General features: G+C 42.5%; 1 protein-coding gene across 1 annotated transcript in view; it reads right to left on the reverse strand.

The window, feature by feature from the left end:
- Positions 1 to 122: 122 nt before the first annotated feature.
- The window catches only part of LOC108490939 (inositol 1,4,5-trisphosphate receptor type 2-like), a gene marked incomplete at its 3' end in the record, with an annotated part of 69,025 nt that continues 57,328 nt past the window's right edge, over positions 123 to 11,819 (reverse strand). The window contains exons 2-3 of the mRNA XM_017798560.2: positions 1,018 to 1,126; positions 123 to 310 (exon numbers count right to left, since the gene is read on the reverse strand). Coding sequence (XP_017654049.1) covers positions 123 to 310; positions 1,018 to 1,126 — 297 coding nt within the window. The remainder of the gene's footprint in view (positions 311 to 1,017; positions 1,127 to 11,819) is intronic.

The following is an 11,819-nucleotide window of genomic DNA, read 5'->3' on the forward strand; positions in this document are numbered from 1 at the left end:
AATTCACAAGTAGAATATGATTCACCAATGAGAAACCAGAAGAAAAGCATTTTGTCCCCCATTTCTATGCCAAGTGAGTAAGACATGCAAAGAACAAATGTCCGTGAGAGACAGAGAAGAACCTGGGTTTGTGTGTTTCCTCCTTCGAGCAGGGCAATGCCCAGCAAGATGCCTTCGGAGAAGATCCTGTCATTTTTGGTGCTCACGATGACGTCAATGACAAGTTCGGAGGCTCCTTCTTTGTCCAACAGACACTGGATATCAGATACTGAAATTCCCGTCTTGTCTAAGTCCTGTCCAGAGAAGCCTGCTGTGGTGAGGGGAGAATCTGTGAATAAACCTCCACTGCAGACACTGGCCTTCGGGGCTTTTTTAGTGTGTGTGTGGTGTGTGTCTGTGTGTCTGTGTGTCTGTGTGTCTGTGTGTGTGTGTCTGTATGGGCACCAAGTACATACAATGCCTGCAGAAGCCAAAAGAGGGTGTCAGATTCCCTAGAACTGGGAACCAAACCTGGGTCCTCTGTAAGAGCAGTCGGTACTCTTAACTGCTGGGCCACCTCTCCAGTCCCTACAGACACTGTTTTAAACAGCATAAAATGTTTTCAAATTCTTCAACATAACAGTATTTACCATTGAGACTTTTTCTCCCTCTACACGCTTAAGTATAATAGAAACATGAGTTAAACTTATAAAATATTTATTAAAAATGGGAATTTTAATTAAACGTCTGACACCTGTAGTTCAGTTACTAAATTTTATAATCCCGAAAAAGAAAACTAGCCTTATGTCCTGAACGTACATATCAAAAAGCTATAACAAAGTCTTTTTCCAAAGTCACAAGGCAAAATTAATTGCAATGTTTAAACCCATTGCTTCATGACTCCAAATCACATAAAGGATTCTTACTGGTGCTTTTTAAGTGAATATTTTCTACTTGTGTCACAGAAGTAAAACACTGGTAGAACACCAACATAGTACATCATGAAATCCTGAGCAGGAGAATCAGGAACAGCCTCACCTCCTCCTTGTGAAGTCTTGGAGTAGGTTCCCACTAGGTGTCCATTCATGCCAACCCCGTAATCGCCTTTGAAGTACCGGTTCAAGAGTATTTTTTGTAATGTGCGACCCTAATAAGGATAAGAAAACTATCATAATTTTTTTCTAACAGAAGTAAAGATGTCAACATATTAAATGAGGTCAAAACATGAAAAAATTAATTTTGTTCCAAATAGTATTTTCTGGGGAAAAACCATGAATGTGTCTCAATAAAAACAGTAATTTTACTACTAATAAGTAAAGAAGGTGGATGTGAAGATGAGGATTTCATTATAGAACTGTCTCCTTACCTCCACACTCATAAAGTTGAACATATTATATATATATATATATATATATATATATATAACACATTTACTGTATTAGTTTTCTGTTGCTGTGATAGAAACACTGACCAAGCAACTTATGGAAGGAAGAGTTTATTTGAATTTCTGGTTCCAAAGGGGCACAAATCCATCATGGCAGGAAGGCATAGTAGGAGAGGTGCCAGCTGGTTTCTCACCTCCACATGTGAGTTACAGTGTGCACACATACACACCCATAAATAAATAAAAGCAAAAATATGTTAAATACATACAGCGCTCTATATGTTAATCAAACCTAAGTACAATGATTTGAAAAGTAAGTTTGTGAGCCACTGAGATGGCTCCATGGGTAAAGATGCTTGTGGCTAAGCCTGATAACCTGAATTTGATTCCTGAGCCCCTCAGGGTGGAAGGAGAGAATCTACTCCCACAGCTGTCCTCTGACTTCCACATGCACAGTCCCCCAAAATAATTAAATGTAATAAAAAATAGTAAGTTTGCTTCTCCCAGAAATAAAATATAAAATGTAGTATTTTCAGTGGAATATACTAGAAAAATCACAGATGCTATAAAAACTGGAAGTCCTGGTGTTGATGAGAATATCTAGTCATGCCTATAGAAAGTCAGATTAACAAACAGCCTAAGAACTGCACAACAGAGTCTCAGGATGGATGACGAAAAAGAAGCTGGGTACACAGCAGGTGCTTAAACTATTCAACTTGAAAAACAGAGTGAATTATATTCAGATTCTGAGAGTTTTTTTCAGAAGAGAATAAGCAAAAGGAAGCATACTTTTCATGAATCAAATGATTTAAAAAATGCTAACCCTTCAACATCTTACTACAGACGAGGGGGAGAAATAGTCTAAAAGGAGAGGAGGGAAGTTAACAAAAGAGGTGGTAGGAGAGAAATATCTCTTTTATTTACAGAATTAAACACACACACACACACATATGGGACATGAACAGAGGAGCTGTTAGAGGGAGCAGCAGATATATGGAGAGAGTAGTTTGGGGGACATGAACAAGGTAGAATATCATCTGTGTATGAAACTGTCATGAGAGGCTGGTGAGATGGGTCAGTGGCTAAGAGTGTGTCTAACCGAAGGGGATCAGACGCCTTCTTCTGCCTTCAGTGGGCACATACATGCACGTGGTGTACATAAACTCACACAGGCACACACATACACACAAATAAAATAATCTTTAAATAAATGAAAATGTTACAATGGAAACCATTATTTTCTATGCTAAAAATTAATTTGAAAAGTAAAAAACACATTTTGCAATATAATTCTTTGTACACATATAAGAAACATAAATGGGTAGAGACGGTTCAGTGGCTAAGAGCACTGGCTGCTCTTGCATAGGACCCAGGTTTAGTTCCCAGCACCTACATGGCAGCTAACACCTGTCCTTAACTCTAATTCCAAAGGATCTGATGCCCTCTGTGGGCACTGTGTACACATCATGGCACCTACACACATGCAGGCAAAACACTCATACACATAAAATAAAAATGAAAACAAAGAAATATAAGTGATGACAGCAAAGCTTCCCTGTTGTGTGTTTTTTATTGGAAAGAATGAATTCAAAGCATTGTTGGGAGAATGCCTGCTCCAACTGTTTCAGTTAGGACAACTCGAGGTATTACCCTGTCTTGCAAGAAAGGAAAGTGCTTGTGAACCAGCTGAGGCTCACAGCTCACAGGTGGTTGAGCAAGGGCTTCAGTCTCTGCCTGCAACCCCAGGCCCTTTCCACATATCTGCAACTCTGCTCCCCACCCGCTCCTCCCCAGTACTGTGACACCTGGCTCCCTTCTGGTCTCTCTCTAGTCCTTTGGTTATTCAATCTCCAGTGTCTAAGGGCTTGCCCTGGGTGCCCTGGGTGCCCTGGTTGGCCTTTCCCATCCCCTCAGCTGCACCCCCTTCTCCCCTCCCATTGTGCAATCACTTCTGCAGATCTGGCAGCCCACTCAGCCTCCTCCAGCTTTGACCTCGCTCTCCCAAACTCCTCAACCTGTTTCCACTTAGATTTCTTCCTCTCTGTCCACAGTTTGTCTACGGGCACAGCAAACTCAGTTTTTCAGCAAACTCATATTTCCTCTCAATACTCTTTGGAAATGGAAGAGGAGGAAGAGGAGGAAGAGGAGGGGGGAGAAGAGGGAGGAGGAGGAAGAGGAGGAGGATGAAGAGAAAGAAAACAGAGAAGAGCCAGGCATGGTGGCTCATACCCACAATCCCAGCACTTAGAGGGCTGATGCAGGAGAATTACCATGAATTTAAGGCTAGCATGGGCTACAGGATGAGTTCCAGGCCATCTGAGCTACAGAACGCGACCCTGTCTAAGAAAACCAAAATAAGGGGCTGGAGAGATGGCCCCGTGGTTAAGAGCACTGGCTGTTCTAGCAGAAAAACTGGGTTTGAATCCCAGCACCCACATGACAGCTAACAACCATCTATAACTTCAGTTCCAAGGGATCTGACACCCTCTTCTGTCCTCTGAGGGCATTGTATGACACGGGTGCATTTACACACACGCAGGCCGAGGTCACTGTACGACATGGGTCCATTTACACACATGCAGGCATAACACTCACATAAACAAAGTAAAAAATAAAAATAAATTTAAAAACCAAATAAATAAATATAAAAGCTTTTAACCCTATACTTCTGTTTAAAAAACAAAGACCAAAAAAAAAAAATCCTCTTACAAAAAGAATAGTTTTAAAAGCCCATAGAGTAGAATTGCATGACCCCAAAATACCCATCATATCTTGCAATATTTTAAAATTCTCGTCAGGCAGGTAAAGCCCAATCTCAAGATCCATTGGGCCTCATAAGGTCTACACTGGTGAGAAGCCTCCTAATGAAGTCATAATGTCAGAAAGGCAAGGGGGACGATGGGACTTCCAATTTCTCCACTTTTAACTCACGAACCACAGTGCCGGGTTCAAATCCTCCCACCATGCCTTATACCAACCAGGGAATCTTACACAAGCTACCTCACCACCCTGGTCCTCAGCCCCTCAACTGTCAAGTGAAACGATAATCATGACCACTCCTATAGGGTTTTAGTGATTTCTCAGTAGTCAAGGTCATGCAGAGCTCAGGTCTAAGAGCCCACAGAAGGCGTGAAGGCGCTGACAGGACTGACAGTCTCCAGACCACGGAACAGCTTAGAATGTTGTACTTTTGTGCATTTTCTTAGTTTATATCAAAACTTCCAATAAAAGTGAAAAAATGGGGACAAGAAATAAATGATAAGCTACCTGAAAATCCTGATTTTCCACTGTTAGTCCCTGGAGCTCTAGCATTGCACATGAATATAGCAAAGTTAGCCCAAAGCACATATCACTGTATAAAACATACTTCCTAACGTCACACAAAGCACGTGTCACTGTATAAAACATACTCCCTAACATCACACAAAGCACGTGTCACTGTAGAAAACATACTCCCTAACGTCACACAAAGCCTGTGTCACTGTATAAAACATACTTCCTAACGTCACACAAAGCATGTGTCACCGTCAAAGCAGAAACAAGTCTACCTTGTTTTCAAACAGCACAGTTTTCAGCTAAGACTAGCTTAAGTATAATCAAAGAGGTAAATGTGTTGTGTCACATGTCATCCTTATTTAAGAATGGAAAACCTGATCCTTCCCCTCCCCAGCCCTGCGGTCCTGAGCTCCCATTCCTGAGACACCCTGGCACCCCACCATCTTAGCTCTCAGACTTCCTTTGGTCATGGGGATCATTTCCCACCCCAGATCTGCACACTCCTCCAGACTTGGTGGGATGTGCTCCCTCCACCATCTCCACTCTCAGACCTGTGGTCCTGAGACTTCCCTGCACCCCATCACATCAGCTCTGTGTGCCCCAAACCTGTAAGCTCCCTGAGCCTCACTTATCAGCCAACCTGTTCACCTCGCAGCCTCCAGCCAGTGGCACCCTGTTGATCCAGGGCCATGTGGAGTCAATATTGAAATCTCAGCTCAAAAGTTGCACCTGTCTCAAGGTGAACAGAGACCCCGCTTTCACCGCATTGGCACGGCAACAGAAAGTGGCCCCCAAACTGAACATGAAGCCCTGACAAGTTGGAGAAACAGCAACCAAAGTCACAAACATCCACCAAGGACGAGATCACTTACTCATACCAAGAGTAGGTGCCACACAGACCACACAAGACCAGGTGCCTAGGCCTCATAAAAAATACAAACACCATGAATAATCAAAATAATATGTCTACTACAGAAATTAACCCAGCATGTTTCCCGAGGACAGTCTAATGGATGCACAGACAATGGTTTCTAAATAGCAATTCTAAATAAGCTCAAGGAACTCAAGGACATGAATAAAAAACTGAATAAGGAATGTGAAAACAGAAATGGATGAAACAACTAAAACAAAATTCGAAATTAGAATTCAATAAAGAGACTCTCTAGGGGCTGGAGAGTGGCTCAGCAATTAAGAATGCAGGCTGCTCTTACAGAGGACCCAGGTTCGGTTCCCAGCACCCACTATCTGTAACTCCAGTTCTAGGGCATCCAATGCCCTCTTCTGACCTTCCTGGGCATTGCATGACATGGGTGCACGTACATACTCATACAAGTAAAATAAAATAAAAACAATAAAATATTTTAGAGATAGAATCCCTGAAGAAAAGCCAAACAAAAGTAAAGCATGAAATAAAAAACTCATGACATCAAACCAAAAGCTTAGCAGAAAAAAAGTGAAGAGGGAGGAGAGGACACGAAACAGAGAGTATCAGACCTGGAGGACAAGCTTGGTGTGTTAGTTACGTTTCTGGTACTGTGGTAAAACACCCTGACTAAGGCCACTTATAGAAGAAAGAGCTTATTTGGCTTATGGCTCCAGAGGGAGAGCCCACAGTGATGGGAAAGGCATGGTGGCAGGTGGTGGTTGCAGCAGAAAGCTGAGCCTTCACATCTTCAAGCAGGCACAGGAAGCAGGGCAAAACTGGGCATGCGGTGAGGCTTAAGAACTCTCAAAGTCCGCCCCGTGACAAACTGTGGCCTCCAGCATGGCCACCCCTTCTAAAGGTGCCATGACCCTCCCCAAACAGTACCATGAACTAGAGAACCAAATGTCCAAGTACTCGGAGCCTATGGAGGGCGTTCTCGTTCAAACCACTACGTGTGGGGAAATGACTCATTCAAAGAAAATATCAAATCTAAATAACCCAGGAAAGAAAGGAATAAGCAAGATCTCCGGGACACTGTAAAGACCAAATCTACAAATCACAGGTGTGAAAGGAGAAGCATCAGCATAGAAAATATTTTTAATATATTTTAATATATTTTTAATATATTTAATTTATTTAAAATATAAAGGCATAGAAAATATTTTTAACACTGACGCAGACACCCACAACTGGCCAACACGTAGTGATTAAGAGACTGCAGAGTGCTTATCCCTGAACAGGAAGGACACCCAGATCAAACTTCTGTCTCCCAAGTCTCAGGGATCACAGTGGAAGAGGGGGCAGAAGGATGGGTGGGTGACCACAGGAAAGAGTCTTCCAGACAGCCACGAAGTTACTCACATGAACTCACAGCAATGGTGACAGCATGCACAACTCCCATGCAAGCTCAAACCAGACAAGATCCCAACATAGACGTGGGGAAGTGAGAAACCCCAACCTACTATTACAGGAACTATTGCAATCAATAGTTGCTGGGACAGGGAAAGTCAGTCTCTTTTAATGATGTGACACCTAGAAGCTTAACCAAGCTCCAGCGGATGGACCCACATTGAAGGACATTTGAGGGTACAAATTGGACTCTATAGTTCTTATAATATCGTATTCAAGTACATTAAATTGGAAAACTTGGGGTGCAGAGATAGCTCACACGTTAAGAGCACTGACTGCTCTTGTAGAGGACTCAGGTTCAGGTCCCAGCACCCACATGGCAACTACCAACCACCCATACTCCAATTCCAGGGGACCTGATGCCTTTTTCTGGCCTCTATGGGCACTGCACACATGTGGCACACTTACATACAGGCAGACAAAACATACTCATATACACAGAATGAAAAAAAAAATCAATCCAAAACATTTTTTAAAAACTGAATGGAAAACTTCAAGACTGGTACATTACAAGTTCTGCAGACTATTAATGTCATTTTTCAAGTTCTGATCTGTGAGATCAGAGGGAAGTGTCAAGCAACAGTTTGCCTTGGGGCATTGATGGTGGTCTACCCTCCCTGTGAGTTTCCCTTGGGGCACCGTGGCCCCAGCTTAATTGTAAGACACCTCCACATTACATAAAGTCAAATAAAACAGTTGCAGAATTTCAGAAATTCTGGGGCCAGCCTTGTAAATACTGTCTCTGAGCTGTAACTGCCACGACAGAAAATTAAGACCAAAGTAAGTGCATCAGAACCATTTTGAAAAGAATCCCACCCAGCTATGCTGGGCATTTGGGTCCATGGGGTCCATAGTGACCTCTTCAGCCTGCCTCCTACAGAAGGTGCCTGTGTTGGGTTAGACCAACCAGCCAGGAATGTCCTCCACAGCCCTGTCCCTGTCAGAGGTGATTCCAGGCCACAAGACACTGCGTCCAGCCAACATCTCCATGTGAACACATCCCAGATGTGGGAACTGTAATGAATCCAAGATAACTAGCAACCACCTTCTGAAATTACAGCAAAATATCTCCATAAAAAGACATCTTTGTGGCCAGAGAAGTCACGCTGATAGTGTGAACAGATGAGATAGCATCTTTCTCCTTCACATCCCATTACAGCTGAGTTGAAGGAATTAAAATTGAGCAACTCAGAAACTACACCTTTCATGAACAGAAAGGACAACACAATGTATTAATCCTAGAAAAAACTAAAGATTTTCTTCCATCTGAGAAAGCAAAACACAGTTTGCCTTCATTGACGAGAACAACCATGGTGGCAAGGCACTCCTTGACATCCCAAGGAGAATGTGTCTCCATCTTCCTGGAAAAGTAAACTAATGCTTTCCACTAGGAAGGATCTAACAAGATATTAAAGAAAAAAAAAAAAAAAGGAATGCTGTGACCGGCACCCTCAACACCTCCTCCTTCAACTTACAGATTCAAAATCAGAAAAAATTATAACCTAAAGATGCTTAACCGGAGTTTTCCCTTAAAGATTATTGATTAGCTACTAATCAGCTTAGACAGATATGCAGGAGATGGCTTGTGCCTCTAGCCTCCATGGTCCTATTTTAACGTCAACCTCAGTAGTAGATAACTGACTGGTATTCCCATAATCTTTTGACTTAATGACAGTATGTCTGATTAGGAATTTTCCTCATTAGAACTCCTGGGGGGAAAGGGAGAGGTACATTTCTCATTTCCAGTAAGTGGTGTTAACAATGATAGCCTAACAGAATTATATTGGGACTATTATTATAACCAACCACATCTGTGGAGAGCTTCTTTGAGTAACTGAGGCCTGGCTCTTGTCATCTGCCAGTCAGGTCTGTCCAACCCATTGCTCAAGACAGTCATGAACATCACCCAACATAAAGTCATGACATTAAAGAAATTTTTGAAGCTCAACTGTAGGGCTCTCTCGCATGAACTTTGTAGATGATAACACCATGTCGTGATGTCAAAAGGCTGGATGTGCCTACAGGCTTGCCAGGTGTCCTGGTCTCTGAGTCATTTTCTTTCTTCGCTGCTTTTGCTTGGCTTTCTAAAGATGGGAAACCCAAATTTCAATAGGAGCTGTGATCTGTGTTCACAGTGTGGTCTCCATCAACACAGTGGCACAATCACGTTCATCTTGAAGCACACAAGGACGGTGCAACAATCGTGCTAAAGGGCCGTATGGAAAATAAAGGACCGAGAGAGCACACATCTGTAACATCTACACTCCAGAGGCAGAGGCAGGAGAATTACTGCACCCTGGGACCAGCCTGAGCTGCATACATACAAAGTCCCAGGCCAGCCAGGGCTACATGGGAGACTCTGTCTGATAAAACAACAAAAAACAAACTAAACAAGAAAATGAATAGAGAAAGGACTGGAACATTTCAGAGCCATCTGTTCATATATCACAAAAGCCAATTCCAGATTCCTGTTCCCTCCCTGCCCCTCTCCCTCCCCGTCCTTGTTAACCATAGGACACTTGTCACGTGCCTCCCCTATATCAGAACTAGAGAACTACAGAGAGGATGCCTTTGGGTATGCAGGAGAGACACAAGGTATTGTTTGTATTTACTTATTTATTTTTTGAGACAGGGTCTCCCTGTAGCCCAGCTGATCTGGAACTTGGTATGTAGATCAGGCTAGCCTCAATCTCACCAATATCCACCTGCATCTGCCTCCTGAGTGCTGGGATTAAAGGCGTGCGCCACCGCACACCCAGTCTGAGGCACTGGTTTTGGGTTTGTTGTTGTTGTTGTTTCATATTAACTGTCCTCACCAGGCCATTTGATTCCCATCTGGGAGACTCCAGTGTGTAACCTGTAGAGGGCTGGAACTGTGGGACGCCTGTTATCTCCTCAGTCATTTAGTACAGAATGGCACACTGGCCAGCTGTGGGCAGTAGCGTGACGGGGCTGAAGAACACTGCACAGAGCGGCCAGACCACCACCTCTGCTCTCCTTCCTTCTATGGCACTTCCTGTTTGCTTGGGGGCAGGGGCAGGCCTAGAGCTCCCGGCCTCAGGCTGTATGTACAGCTAGGAAAGAATGGCCTGGTGGCCCATGGGAGGGGCTCATGGCTCCAGAGAGCTGTCCAGAAACGGTGGTAGAATACACACACACACACACACACACACACACCACCACCACCACCACCACCACATACACACCCCACTACCACACACAGACACACACACACCACTACTGCCAACGTACAAACACTCTACCACCACCATCACCACCACCACCACCACACACATGCACACACACACCACACACACATATACCACATGCATACCAGCACATACGCACAATCCAACACACATATACACCCCACCATATGCTCACTCAGACATACACACCACTACCACTATACACATACCAACACATATACATACCTCACTACACACACATCCTACACACATACCACACACCCTGCCATATGCACACATACACACACATCACATACACATATCACATATACCCCACTACATACGCTAGTGTGCATAAGTGAGGGACACCTCAACCCCTCCCCCAAGATACTAGAAATGAACTGTACAGAAAAAGCCACGATTGTGTAACTCATCAATCACACAAACACGTGAAAAGAAACAGAAAGCTGAATTTTCAGAGTAAATTCAGAGTAAATTCAGAGTTTATTCAGGTAGGAGAGAAATCATTGTAGAGTCTATGACATGAAGATTTCCACATACCCTAACTTAAAGGAAAGTCTTGGGAATTGAAGACATATGATGTCTTCAAACTGCATGTTCATCTCATGAAAGCTCTCTGTGCTGCAAGGTCATATATGTCAATAGTAATGATAATGATGTGGAGACCAATGTAATGGACTTAGATCTGGCCTGGGCCACATGCTAGCTCTCTGGTCTCAAGAACAGTATTTATGTGTCCTGAGACTCGTGTGTGGGTACCTATGGATAGCAATACCCAAGCCTCACTGTTAAGGGCTAGATATATCTGTGAGAAGCTTTATGTCCATAGCTATAGTAAGTTCTAAGTACACAGTTGCTGAAACACGTTCTTTCATGGCTAAAGAAAAAACGGGTTTCATCCTGGGGAAGGTTTGCACAATGATGAGGTATGAACATCAGAATGCCTGGGGCCACAAAGACAGGCATGCCCAGGACTACCAGCTCCGAACTGCTATGAGTTTTTTTGTTTTTTTTTTTTAAGTCCATTTTTTTTTCTTTTTTTTTTTTTTAATTAAAAGAAGCATTTCATTACAACAGCACATACTTAGAAGAAGCATATCATTACAACACAATTGACATATTCAATAACGGTTTCCTGAGGTAGGATGCATCTCTTTCAAAATTGGCTGTAAATTTTTAGGTTTACAGTTAATTATTACAGTTATACAATATTGTACTCAGTATAAACCCTATAAGACATAAATTAAATGATGTTTTAACCTTTAAAAAAGTTCTCCATTTCATTATTAAAATACACAGTTCATATAGGAAAATTCTTTTTCAATGCAATTGACATTGGATGTTTGCACATGCATTTCTAATCTCTAAATATCTGATTATTACTAGTCACAGTTGGTTACTTTCTGAGCTTCTAGGCATCTGAGCATGGATATAAAGTCATCAGGTAGATTTCAATGGTAATGTTTTTCACATCTACTAATTTTTTTTTTCATTACATCATTAACATATTCAATAACAATTTCCAGAGCAAAGATGCTTCTCTTTCAAAATTAGCTGTAAATTTTGAGGTTCACAGTTAAATTAATACAGTTATACAATATTGAACTCAGCATAACCCTTATAAGACCACTTGAAG

The sequence above is a fragment of the Nannospalax galili genome, unplaced genomic scaffold (genome assembly GCF_000622305.1).
Source record: "Nannospalax galili isolate Female #2095 unplaced genomic scaffold, S.galili_v1.0 scaffold1337, whole genome shotgun sequence".
In the NCBI taxonomy this organism is placed as follows: Eukaryota; Metazoa; Chordata; class Mammalia; order Rodentia; family Spalacidae; genus Nannospalax; species Nannospalax galili.